Source organism: Myxine glutinosa, chromosome 11 (assembly GCF_964187855.1).
Source record: "Myxine glutinosa chromosome 11, kmMyxGlut1.1, whole genome shotgun sequence".
Lineage (NCBI taxonomy): Eukaryota > Metazoa > Chordata > Myxini > Myxiniformes > Myxinidae > Myxine > Myxine glutinosa.
Genome location: NC_136271.1, coordinates 33,910,611 through 33,924,730, shown reverse-complemented (window position 1 = coordinate 33,924,730; position 14,120 = coordinate 33,910,611). Strand labels below are relative to the sequence as shown.

At 43.2% G+C, this 14,120-nt stretch overlaps 1 protein-coding gene across 6 annotated transcripts in view; it reads right to left on the bottom strand.

Moving 5' to 3' along the window:
* The window catches only part of LOC137436560 (1,5-anhydro-D-fructose reductase-like), a 57,208-nt gene that overhangs the window by 19,596 nt on the left and 23,492 nt on the right, over window positions 1–14,120 (bottom strand). For 4 of the 6 annotated variants that reach the window (XR_010986307.2, XR_010986306.2, XM_068130445.2 and 1 more), the window contains exons 3-7: window positions 11,397–11,564; window positions 8,526–8,642; window positions 8,250–8,327; window positions 3,291–3,407; window positions 85–185 (exon numbers count right to left, since the gene is read on the bottom strand). Coding sequence is in view for 4 of the 6 variants with exons in the window: in XM_068130445.2 (XP_067986546.2) it covers window positions 85–185; window positions 3,291–3,407; window positions 8,250–8,327; window positions 8,526–8,642; window positions 11,397–11,564 (581 nt within the window). In the remaining 2 variants the exon portion in view is untranslated. Of the gene's footprint in view, window positions 1–84; window positions 186–3,290; window positions 3,408–8,249; window positions 8,328–8,525; window positions 8,643–11,396; window positions 12,799–14,120 lie in introns of all 6 variants that reach the window. The other 2 variants (XM_078786525.1, XM_068130447.2) reach the window with 2 other exon arrangements.

Genomic DNA, 14,120 nt, shown 5'->3' with positions numbered 1-14,120 from the left:
TGTGAGTGTGTCAGTGCTCAATTGAGTTGATGAAAGAACGGGCAGTATTAGATTCTTAAAGGAATTGAGTGGTGGAAGACTTACGGTTGAGGTGATCCAAGAGGTGTGTGGGCTGTCACAACTACACCATTGGACTGGCAGTATTTGACCATCTCCTGCTGAGCCAGGTATGGGTGTAGCTCAACCTACATGGCAATAAAGAATATATAAGGAATTATGTTAACCAATATAAAGCTATGCTCTCTTGAAACAAATCACAATTGTTGGGGTCAAAGTGGAACAATAACCCATTCTGGCTTTGAAAAGTCCACCATAAAGTGTTCTGTATTTATTGGTCAGATTGGGTACTTCACTGGATCTCCAGAATATTCAGAGGAATTTACAAATCAATATCTACAACCCTGCACTGTGAGCTTAGTACTCAGATGGGTACACATGAAAGGCTAACTCAATAGTATAGCACTAACTTCCTTTGGGTTTGCAATAACCCTTCTTTTTAACCTAGTCACGATACCTGTCTTTGTTTGACAGAATTAGGGATCCATAAGAAAAACGTGGTCTGCAGAGAATGCAACCATTTCCGGAAGAACTATGTTCCTCATTTTCCATAGTCCTCACTCTCACCTCCTAGTTCCAGAAGAACTATATTCTTCATTTTCCATAGTCCTCACTCTCACCTGCTAGTTCCAGAAGAACTATGTTCCCCATTTTCCATAGTCCTCACTCTCACCTCCTAGTTCTGGAAGAACTATATTCTTCATTTTCCATAGTCCTCACTCTCACCTCCTAGTTCCGGAAAAACTATATTCTTCATTTTCCATAGTCCTCACTCTCACCTCCTAGTTCCAGAAGAACTATATTCTTCATTTTCCATAGTCCTCACTCTCACCTCCTAGTTCCAGAAGAACTATGTTCCTCATTTTCCATAGTCCTCGCTCTCACCTCCTAGTTCCAGAAGAACTATGTTCCTCATTTTCCATAGTCCTGACTCTCACCTCCTAGTTCTGGAAGAACGATGTTCCTCATATTCCATAGTCCTCACTCTCACCTCCTAGTTCCAGAAGAACTATGTTCCTCATTTTCCATAGTCCTCGCTCTCACCTCCTAGTTCCGGAAGAACTATGTTCCTCATTTTCCATAGTCCTGACTCTTACCTCCTAGTTCCGGAAGATCTCAGCACTCAAGATGTCCGAATCATCTCGGTGGAATATATATTATGCATTCAACACAGACTGGCATCCTGTTTTAATTTTCAAGCTCTCAACCTGTGGCATAGAAGGAAGTTAACCAAACAGACTTGAATGTCTTCTTCCTGAACCTTCTGCACAGGGCTTCTGCAGATGCGCAGTTTCACCGAGCGCTTCCTGGTTGACTTATGTGGATATCGATCAATGGAGGTCTCAAGAACCTGAACATGTACCGAGTGGGTTAGGAATCTACCACGTCAGTAACACAACCTGTTGTAAAGTCTTTATCTTCCCATTCTTGCAAAATTCATGGTGTTGGTGCATCCCTTCCAAAATGTCCAGGAAACGCATGCCTAAAGTCTGGGACTTTCTGTTTGGTCCGTGTTCGTTTATGCATCCACAATGAGGCTACACTTCCTGAAAACAAACAAACTTTTTTTTTTACAAGAATGTAACGATTTTATTGTCCTTGACAAAAATCTAAGAAGAACATTCAAAATATCCTGATCCCCACCACCCTGTAGGCAGGTCAGTGACCTGTTTTTAATTTTTACCACCTCTGCTACAGTATAGTGCCCTCTACTCCCAGTGTCCTCCTCCACTCCCCATGAAATCCAAGGTGTACGTATCCGGCTTTCCAGGGGCTGTACTACCCCTTTCTTCCCGTGACGGATTCAAGTAAACTATCATCTCACAGGTCATCCCTTACCCACAATCTTTATTAGTCTCATCAATCTTTCCAAACCCAACCCTCCAGAGTTGCAGTGTTTCCTTCCCTCCTCTTTCTCCTCATTTTCTGTTAGTTTATTCCCTTGCTTATTGTGTCCAAGATTGCCTCGCTGCCTCACTATCAGTTTGCTCCTTCCGTCACCTTGCATTTCTATGTTGGTTCTTGTGTAGGAAAAAGAAATCCAGGTTCTTCCATTATTTGGAATTGCTGATTCTCTCCAGCTGTTCAACTTGTAACTGTTTGGGTTTAACTGTAAGGAAGCCATGGAATTATTGTTTTTTAGCCGCGTCGCAAGACGCTGGTCATAGAGTGCCCTCTGCTGTTGTTGTTGTTGTTCTTCTTCTTCTTGTTCTTCTTGTTCTTGCAGAGAAGACAAAACCTCAAAGCTCCACCCATTCTGGGAACCATAGCTCCACCCATTGTGGGAGAGGCTTCATATAAACAAATATCCACCATTTTATTAACTCGCATAGCTTTGAGGCCTGTTTTGTAGGCCTGTGGTGTCTTCCTCTCTCACACAGTTTTATTTCAAATCAAATTCGATATATCATTTCATTTTTCACAGTCGCTAACATAGTTTTAGACTCGGTTGAAAAAAAACGGGAAGAAAATCCGATGGAAGTTGCCCTTTATAGAACGAAATGAATTCTCAAAGGCCTGTAACTTCAAGTCCATTGAGATTTTTTTTTTTTAAATCGCGGCATGGTCAGTCATACACCGCCCGAAATAACAGACGGGAAAATGCCGAGATATATTAAAAATTCGTCCATTTGATGACAATCGTCACGATGAAATATTTAATTTATACGTCGTCACAATAATGTGGAGAGAGGAGCATAGCTTCGTTCACGTGTTGCCACATACGGGAAATTGCCGAGATATATATTTTTTAAATCGCGGCATGGTCAGTCATACACCGCCTGAAATAACAGATGGGAAAATGCCGAGATATATTAAAAATTTGTCCATTTGATGCCAATCGTCACGATGAAATATTTAATTTATACGTCATCACAATAATGTGGAGAGAGGAGCATAGCTTCGTTCACGTGTCGCTACACACGAGAAATTGCCGAGATATATATATTTTTAATCCCGGCATGGTCAGTCATACACCGCCTGAAATAACAGACGGGAAAATGCCGAGATATATTAAAAATTCGTCGCCACACACGCGAAATTGCCGAGATATATTTTCACTTTGCACAAAAATAACATCAAGTAATCGAATCAATAGGAATGTCCTGTGCCTATAACATCGACGTTATAGGCACAGCTGCATCTAGGCATTGTGTAACATCGACGCGGCTTTTGTTTTAATTAAAACTTTTTGTACTTGTTTCATACTAGAAGACTGTGAAATTAAGTAGCACCTGATTGACGACAGGTTTGATTCGGGCAACAGAAAGCAGACGCTCCACCTGAGAGCGGTTGAAGTTGGAGACACCGATGGACTTCACGAGACCTTCATCTACCAGTTTCTCCATGGCCTGCACACAAATAAAAAAAAGAAGACGAATACCGGTATTTGAAACTTTATCCAGAATTTTGCCATTCTCAGTAAAACTTCAGTTTTAAAAACTAGTGAGATACCCATGCTGCGCATGGGTGGGAGGCCAGAAGCAAACAGGCAATGCAGATACGGCGAATGCTAAAGCATGAAACCAATAAATTCCACATTCCTGTAGCACCTTCAGTTGCACATCAGACATGGACAGAAAGTTCGTGAAGGACTTCCATGAAAAACGTACCCGTTCGCAAACAAATGGGTTCGTTCACGTACAGAAACATCGATTGTGGGTCTGTGGCGAATCTGCATATGGGGATCCGTGAAGTTCACGTTCAGAAAGTAGAAACCATCATGGCATGTCGTCATTCACTTGAACTCGATATCTCTTTTTTCATTCCAAACAACATAACTCTAATCACAAATTAATCACAAAATAAACTTTTAACAACATTGTTAATGTTTCCTTCATTGTAAAAACTACCAAGTCAACAGTTAAAAGGATTTTGAGCCGATAGGTGTTACGGCCTCGGCAAGATCGATGGAGACAGCGATCTGTTGGTTTGTACACCGCCCAAATAGCTTTGTGGAATTCTCTCATGTAGAGATTGAACCCACATCGTTTGAACTTTGGCCGAGGTCATTATTTATTTTTAATGATGTTTATATACGAATCAAAAATAAGGTAAATGGTTTTGGGTTGTCCTTTCTGCATATCTCGTGGGATTGTGAGTTGGAGAGACGGCCGTGATGGCGGGGAGGGTGTTGGCATTCTCTCAAGCAGGGATTCAACCCATGTCCTTATAAAAGGTCTTTGTCCGAGGTCACCGAGTCTGATCGGAGCAGCTGTGCAGCGATCGGTGCAGCCGTTTGTGCGGCACCCGGGAAAATAACGTTATGCGGGACTCCAAATCTGAAAATGCTGGAGGCCAAAGCTGAAATTGGAAAAACAATATACCCTATTTTACTCCAGGAGATCCCAGGATTACCCACCCAAAATATCGTTGCTATCGGTTTAGCCGTTTTTGCGGTACCTTCGAACGGACGGACGGACATTTGGTGAATTATAGTAAGATAAAAAAAATTAAAAGAAAATAATATATATATATATATTTTGAATACTGAAGAAATGGCTAATAAAATAGTCTTTCGTTGGTAATGGTAACATACGGTATTAATGGGTTTCCTTTACTGCTATTTAGTTTGTACTTGTAAAATGTACCTTATTGCCGATTGACTTCGTTAATCATTAGTTCATCATGCTACAAGCTACATCATTCAAATAAAGCTTCTTTTATGCCTCAAAAGACTTTGGTCTGGCTCTCATGAGCAGCAGTTGCTCATGTTACCCCCAGTTGCTGGGTTGCATCATTGTTGGGATGTGGCAGTGCCACTGATGCATCAGTGCCTCCTGTAGGTTGAACATCATGGGAATGAACAAACAGGATGAGGAAGGGAGGACAACTAAAACGAGCAAAATGTTTGGGTTTGGAAAGGTTAATGGGGGGGATAAAAATTATGTGACAGAATTGGGGATGACAAGAAATGACGGTGCACCGCTTGCTGCAAATCCTGGAGGGATTAGTGTGAGAGAACAGCCTATGGAATGTTGTTCCATATGGGGGAGATGATGATGACCATTCCTTTTTGCACCGTGATGATGCATATGGCTGCCGAAGCAGTTTCCTTGGCTATTGGGCACAATCATGAATGGGTCGCCACTCCGACGCAGGATACCCGAATGGCTCATTCATCTCTAGCAAGCTGGTACTCAATTTTGCCGACCTCGGAAGGATGACAGGCTGAATCAACCCCCCTGGTGTTAATTCAACGATCGACCGGGATTCGAACTCAGGATCCTAAGCATATAGCGGAGAATAAGGAATAAAAGAGATGAGTTATGCATTCGGTCTGGATTTTAGAATTTAATCAGGAGGGGGTTACCAGAAGATCCCATGCATCCCGGAGTAGATATGGAGGATCGGACAACTGAGAGAGCAGAGGCAGCAATATTGGAGAAGAGGTGGTTAAAAAAAAGCAGAGATGCCAACGACCTCTCTGTGATGTGAGAGCAACAGGCCTTGTGCATCGGCTTCTTCAAGGGAGATTTCAATAATTTGAAGAGCTTGACATGCCACATAATCTAGGAGAGAGATATGATGCTGGGGTGCTATCTCGTAGTAAAGAGCAGTACTCCATTGAGCCACAGACAAAGGCCTTATAGACTGTGAGTATTTCCGATTTTCCAAGGAGAGAATTGGATCAATGGAGGATGGCCAGTCTGCGGATTGCTTTGGAGGCCAGCTTTGTTATGTGGTTCACCCAGGAAAGGTCATGGCTGACGGTGAGGCCTACAAGTTCATGAGAATGAACCTCTTCCAGTGGATGACCAAGGAAATAAATAAGTGGATTAATTAATCCATCCGAAGCAATAGGGTGAAACTGAGATTTTCCAGAATTGAGAGACATGTTCAAATTATCAGACCAATGTCTAATCAATTCTATTTCAGCAGAGGAGGGTGCAGCTTATATCTGCCTAGCAGAGGGATGTGGGTAGTTTACGACACAATGTGAAGTCGCCTGAAAAATGGAAGAGAGGGTTTGCCAGAGCATCGGAAATGTCATTCACGTACAGAAGATGATAAACAAGACTGGGCCCAAAACACTGTCTTGAGGAACTCCAGACTCCACCAGGAGAAGGGAGCAGCGGGTTGCATTGATGACAACATGTTCACTGTGTGAGTGGAGGAAGTCAGAAATCCAGGAACGAACGCAGGCTTTGCCACAGGCAGAACTTGGCAGGATGTCAGACTATGTCAAATGCCCGAGCCTTAATGCCGATCTTTAATCTTCAAACTAATCCCAAAAAAAACAACAAAGTAGGCTCAGAGAAGAGAATGAATGTAGCTTGACAGAGGGAAACAAAGGTATCATACAGACAGTGGGACACCAGGTGGTCACCCTAACACGCAAGATAATGAATGATGAACGGAAGGAGAAGAGAATCGAGGGGAGAGATACAAGGGAGGATTATATGAGTCGACATGATCTTATGTGTTGAAATAGCAAAGGGAACTAGACCACAATAGAGGTGGTTAAAGAAACAGGAAATGACACCAACGTGTATGTGATGGGAGAACTGCAGGCCTTGTGCTACGGCTTCTTTTTGGAGGCTCCAGCATTCTTGAGAAGTGAGAAATTTGGGCCCTGGTCCAAATTGCAAATTTGGGCAAAGTGTAGTCTGTGGCTCGGCTTCAAATCCAACTTCAAAACATAGTCTATCCACAAGAGGTTGTGGCTGATGCTGAGGCACAGAAGGTCAAGAGACTGAACGTCATTCTTGTGGTTCATTGTGCAAACATAGGTGGGTTTATGAGATGACCTTTCTGGAGAGACAGGTTGAAAACGTGAAATTTGCCCAGATTGAGGGACATATTCTGTTTGTCGGACCAGCAACTGATCCTTTCCTGGTCAGGAGAGAGGAAAGCAGCTGCTGCCATACTGTCGGTCGGATGGGGTTACAGCACTTAATAAAGCGGAGTCATCTGCAAAGACAATAATCATAAATGAGGAAGAGTAATGAAAATATCATTGTGGAGCTCAATCAAGTCTGAGTACTGAAATCTCAAGATCAGGTGTAGATGTTTGAGTGAAAACATGAGATCAAATTAGATTTTAACTCTTAGATGTAGGCGTCAAAAATCCTACATATATGCAGCCATTGGGCCTTGGAGGCCCAACGGATGTATTCGTGGTTTTTTTTTTTTATCGATTTTTTTCTTTCATATCCTTTTTCAATCCAAGGCGATGCTCATGGATGTGTATTTGCTCAGAAAATGTTAATCATTGATCCTATTGTTTGGAAGAATCCCATACAAGTAATGAATCTTTTATTTTATTTTTGCAAAAAAATTTTTTGTTCTTGGTTTTTCAACTTTTTTCTCTCTTCAAAGTTGAGGCTCATGGAGGAGTATTTGCTCAAAAAATATGATTCACTAATCCTTTTATTTAGATTGTATATGTCCACAACTGTCAAAAATCCTACACCTATGCAGCCATTGGGCCCCGGAGGCCCCACGAATGTATTCGTGTACAGTTTTTAAATTTTCATATTTTTGTCACTGAATTATTTGTAACCAAATTCTCTGAGCAAATAATGAGGTGCATATCAAGAAAATAATGATATAACATAGTAGTACAACAACATTTATGCGGGGCCTCGAAGGCCCCAGGCCTGCATTCGTGTCGGATTTTGGGGTTATAAGTGAAGAATGAAGATTTTCCCACGAGCCTGAATGAAATTTTTATTTATTTATGTCACTGAATTTTGGGTAAAAACATGAAAGTCGGTGAAAATGAGGCTCATTCCAAAAAATATTGTACACATAGTTTTTGCAACAAAAAAAACCTTGTGGGCCTCCGAGGCCCAATCACTGCATCCAAGTGTTAAGATGGGTTTGAGGGTTGTGGAGTAGCGGCTGAAACCCGAATCCTATCCAGGTTCCTCCTGATCACTCCATCTTTGCTCTTCACTTCGGGTTCCTTCTGATGACTCCAATGCAGTATTTGGTTTTCCGTTCGAATTTGGATGAGAGTTCGATGGCGCTGGTTTGTGGAATATTTCATGCTTGCACAATTTCAGTGACTCCAATTTCATCTTTCAGCCTGTTGTTTTATTTCTCTCACACCCCTTATTGCTTTCACACCATAACAAACCTCAACATGTATAAGCATCATAAGTGAGGGTGTTCAGAAAAATAAATAAAAAGTGCTTGTGTTTAAAAAAGAATGTATCTTTTCAAAACGAAACGAAATAAATGACCACCTTCCAAGTGTCGATGAAGTCCACGTTTGAGGCAAGTATCATATTGTCTTTGTGTGGAAATACTTCACCTGGTATATTCTGGAACACAAATAGCACCATTATACCTTTTGAATAGCAACAGTGGAATTATCAGGCTGCAGTTGTCTCTATCACATGTTGGCAAGTTGTCTATATCACACAAAACTCCTGCTTGAAGCTTTCGGAAGGAAATCACCAAATAAGTTTGACTATCATTTCAAAAATATGATTTGTATATCTTCTTATATGTATTCTTACTTGGAAACCCATAGGGGTGTGCATGAGGTAAAGGTCAAGGTATGAAAGGCCCAGGTTAGACAGGCTTTCCAAGCAGGTGGCTCGTACATCAGCAGGATCATGAAACGTATTCCACAGCTGGAAGAAGTCACCAAGAAAAAGAAACTAGTTATGTCTCCCCAACAGAACCACTATTTTTAAGCATAAAAGTTTTTTTTCTGTCATTACCCATCAAGCACTTCGCCTTGGGGAGCCTTTTCCACTGTACTAGATTACTAGGCCTGGCTGTGGTGGGCTGGGGCCAGTCAGACCAGCCAAGCACAACTTGACTTCAGTTTGTGTTTCCATTTCAAAATCCTGCTGAGACATCTCCACCAAGTGATTCCTGTATTGATCCAACTTGTTGTGGTATCCAAGGTCACCTTAATTTCTGGCTCATAGACCCGAAGTGCGCAATCAGTGTGTAAAGGTATCCTTTAGTCTCCTCTTCCAGTCTCCACTGGAAGTCTCCTCTTCCTCTTCCAGCCAGATATCCTGAAAGCCAGAGGAGCCAGAGGAGAGGAGCCAGAAGTCTCCTCTTCCAGCCAGATATCCTGAAAGCAGCGACCTGGGTCGTTTATATTTCATCAACATTAATGACTTCTCCGATTCACTTGAAACACTCCAACATTTTGTAAATGACTCTACATAATGCCAAGCTGGATCTTATCCGATTGACAGATTGACAGCACCAGCATCCCTCTTAAAATGATTTCGAAAAGATCATCGGCTAGTCAACACTTGAAACACGCCATTTAATCCAGACAGTCTAACACTCTCTCCGTGTCTTCCCCTGCAAGTAGCGACACTCATAGAACCTCCTTTGTCGGTCTGCTCAATGTCATTGTTCTCACCAGGCCTTCAACAAGCAAGTCGTGCAGTAACATCTCACGTCACCCCCAATTCCCTATCTGCAGTCTCTTGTACCAGCGTTAGCCATACCCGATGAAACCCTCTTACTTACAGGTTCCTGTGCTTGCTCCGCTCATTTTGTTTGGTATACAAAGTCGAGGCTCGTGTAAGAGCAAACACATATACCATATAACAAAGGGAGTGGGGGACAAGAGGGGGTGAGAGAGGGAAGCACAACAACAATAGGAAACAGGGACATCGGGAGATCTGTGGAAGGGAGAGGGCTGGGGCGGGGTACCACATCCACTCCTCCATTTTTTTCTTGTTTGTTCATCCATTTCCTTGCCTCATCCTACATCCGCTTGTTGCTGCACTGTCAGTACATTGTGTTTTACCCTCTGTCTCCTTCCTATTCCTTGAGCCTAAATGTGTTATCCAAAAAAACCCCAACTTAATTCTTTAATTAATACGTTTCATCTCCGTGCGACGCTCGATGTGCAATGTGGGAGTAGACATGGTGTGAACAAACCCCCCCCCCCCCCTCCCCCGACCCCCCATTAAAAGTACAACACACGTGTTACTCTTCTCTTAAAGATTAAAAAAAAAAAAACAATCAACCCTTTGTGTTCCACCAATTTTATTTATGAATGATTTTTATTCTTAACAAGATCACAGAAAAGCTGAAAATTATTTGCCTTATTCCAATATGTGTTTTGGTGGCCAGCCAAAGCATTGCAAATCAGTAACAAGAAAAAGAGCAATCAGAGATTGCAGACCCTCGCCAGAATGTGTTTTCAGTGGTTTTTATGGCTTTTTTGTTGAAACAAATATGGCGGCCGAACCACGTGACCGATGACGTCATCATTAATATTTTTTTCTCCCTACATTATGCTCAAGAAATTTGATCTTGATCGGATGAAGTTTTGTACTTGTCGAATTATGACGTCATAATGGAGGCACCTATGACATCATCATTAACAGATGTTATTCCACATGGAGAGTTCCTTACAATGAGCCATGTCTCATAAAAAAATTTATATGCAGCGCTTTCGGAGATATAGAGGTGCAATTTTTTTCGGTTTTTCCAAGATGGCGGCCGAACCACGTGACCGATGACATCATCATTATTATTTTTTCTCCACCAATTTATGCCTACATGATGCTCAATAAATTTCAGCTTGATAGGATGAAGTTTTGCACTTGTCGAATTATGACGTCATAATGGAGGCACAGATGGTTTCCTCATTAACATGTTATTCCACATGGAGAGTTCTTTACAATGAGCCATGTCTCATTTTTTTTCTATTCAGCGCTTTCAGAGATGCAATTTTTTTCGGTTTTTCCAAGATGGCGGCCGAACCACGTGACCTATGACGTCATAATTACCATAAAAAATTATACAGGTGGAGTTGCACCAATGGTGAAAATTTCCTGTCAATCGGACGAACGGTTGCAGAGAAAATCATATTTATTCTGTGCGGACAAACAAACAGACAGACAAACAAACAGACAGACAAACAGACTCAAATGCAATACCCTCTCCTCTGGCGAGGGTAAAAATGCTAAAATTAAATAAGACCGCGGGTCATGAAGCTCACCAGGATCAGGAGCTACTCTCACTCAAACCCCCCACAGACCCCTTCAGTCCCCAATATTTTTAATGCTGTGAACAAGCTTTGGTGCATCATGGGCGATGAAGGTTGTGCTCAAGTTTCATCAAAATCGTGTGTTTGGTTCAAGCCATAATGACTGAAGTGTTTACAGACCGACTCACTCACTCTCTCACTACTCCCTATGGACACTGCTCGATCGCATAAGCCTAACGGACTAAAGTCCAGGTGAGCTAAAAAATAATATATAGCATGATATCTCAAAAAGTTGTGGACGGATTCAGACGAAACGCGGTGGACAGATTGGGTCTGTGACAATGTGATTGGGTCTGGTCTGTGACATAAAATACGCATATATAAATGCAATGCACCTTTCTCTGAGCGTTTTCACCTTGCTGGTAATGAAGATCTCCTTGCGTGTGAAGTCACCACGCTCCAACCGTGAACGCACGGCCATTCCCACCACTTTCTCATTGAAGTAAAGATAAGCTGTATCCACATGTCTGTAGCCAGCATCGAGTGCCATCTCTACGGCAGTCTTGATCTGTTCACTTTGAGACTATGGAAGAAATAGTGAGTGAAAATGTCCAAAATCAATTTACAATTCGAAAACAATGGGCCAGAACCCAGAGGCTCCAATTTGGTGGGGAAAAATGTGGATTCAGACCCATCAGTGTGACAGGCATGTATTGAAATAATCACCTGTGTGTGTAACAAAAAAATGCACATGGGAGAATTGCAAATACTATGCATCATGTGCACTCCATGTCGCTGTAATGCCAAGAAGTGCACCAATCTATTTGATCAAGTTGTGGACCATGTCAGAGGAGAGGTGTAGTAATTATAGCATATGTTGTGATTTCCTGGGATGCCATTCAATTGGTTGCAATGTAGATAAAGACCTCCAAATCATGTGTTTTATAACATGTTACTTTGTCTTGCTGGTGTGCTGCCTCTGTACACTTTCCTGATGGACCTGTGCAACAGCATAACATACTCCCACTCAATCCCACTCCACCCTCCAGGTCTTTAAAACAGCTGTTCACCACCATCTCTTATCTTCCCCCATCCAAAACCTTGATCTTTTCTACCCCCGCTAATTTCACCCCAAATCCACTTTTTTGAAATACCAACTTCTGTCCAGGAAGTCCTTGGGGTCCTTGTGTTTTATACTTCTCCCACCCACCCCCCCCCCCCTTCCCACGCCTCCCCCCCCCCAAGCCCTCTCCCTCCCATACTCCCGATACATACTAGATACATACATACATACATACATACTGCCACGTCACCTGGTAATTGAGATCACCAGGGACGGATAGCCGAACCAGCTTTAACTCCGAGGAAACCTTCCGATGATGATGATCGTTATTTTTGGTGCGCGCGGAAGGAAGGGATGCAAGAATATTAACTGTATGGAACACATGGGTTTATTCCGAAACCACGAACAAATAAACATTACAAATAAAAGTTCAACAATGGTTTGATGAAAATAAAACGCGGATGAAAATGTCGAAATAAAGACTGAGGTGAAATAAATTCCCTACGTTGAGAATCCTCCACATACTGTCTCAAACACGCACACAGGGGAAATATGAAAAAAAAAAAAATGTTTCCTTTTTGTGTCAGCACTTATCTGTCTCCAAAGGTGTCTTTTCAGAAAGTGCTGGCGATGGTCAAGTTCAGCACTTCCCGCGCCTGAGCGCACAAGATGGCGACGGCCGACGAAAAGCCCGGGCGTCGAAGGCAATTGGTGAAGATGGCCCCCTTCGCCTTGCTTGCGGTCTCCTCCGCCTCTGAAGAGCACCACAGCCAAAACCTCCCTCACAATCCTGCCCACGCAGCCAAGCACTCCTCGCTCTTCAAAAGTGGGCACCAAAACTGTCCACCACCCAAAATGGCCAGCTTCTTGTTCAATCCATGGCAAAAAAGCGAACTCTGCCTCCTCCCTCATGAGAGCCAATCTTGTTGTTTCCCTCCCAGTTGTCCCTACAGATAATTAGCACAGCACCATCCCTCACATGATGCACAATTAAACAACCTTAAGCTACAGTCTCCCTACTTAATACATTGAAATGCTCCTACACGTCACGCGGTCCATGCTAATCCTTATACAGTTCTACCTCTCATACGGTATTCTTTTACCTACCCCCCAGAAACATAACAATACCTTACATACTGCTATGGTTTTGAGATTGCACATATTGATCATCAAAGGTTAAAGGGTTGCCCCCCATAGTTAGTTCCAGGAGCAACATGTAGGCCACCTGTAGTATTAGTTATGTCGTAGTATGTGTAAGTATAGGCCATTTCCCCTAGTAATATCTGCGTTGTGTAAAGACACGAGTTTAGGTCCCGGTCATTTTGCGTCCACCCTCCAATTCCACCTCAATGGGCATAATTGATCCCGCGCCCCATTTGGCTGACCCACTCAGTTTGTTACGCTTTGGCTGCCCGCAGCATTTGTTACGCTTTGGCTGCCCGCAGCATTTGCTGCCCTTCGCTCGCTCACTAGTCGAGTAACACGAGGTAGGCCTGAGAAGGAGGAGCGCGAGGTTGGGGTGGTGGCGGCGTCAAGGCGGAGCGTCAGATGCGATGACGGTAAGAGCCACCAGCCAACCCGGGCTCTAGCGGCATGGCATGAGAGGGCGTGGAGAGGTGCGTCTGGTGAGTTCTAGAAGGTTCGCAGGGCATGCCCATATAAGTCAGTGCACAAAGCCCTTGAACAGGACTGCCCTTGGAGAGGACTCGCAGAGAGGAAGACTTGTGTGGAGAGAGCTTGACTCGCATCACTCGCTTTGGAGGCATTGAACTGTAACTCATGCAGTATAACATACGCGCCAGAGAGGAGAGGAAGAAGAGGCGTTGAGTACACGGCTGCAGCCAGACGCACCGGTGGCGAATAGTGCCTACTACAGCCACGCGAGTAAACGCGGTAATAACCTGCGAGTGATTAACCGCCGAAGTCCGCTCCCTACCAAATCGCCCCGTATTAACCCTTGTGCACCAAACGACACGCGGAGAGCTCCTGCCTTCTCTACTTACCATCGGGACGGGCCGGAGACCGGAGTGAGCTGCACGGGAGTACATGCATACACACATACATACATACATACAT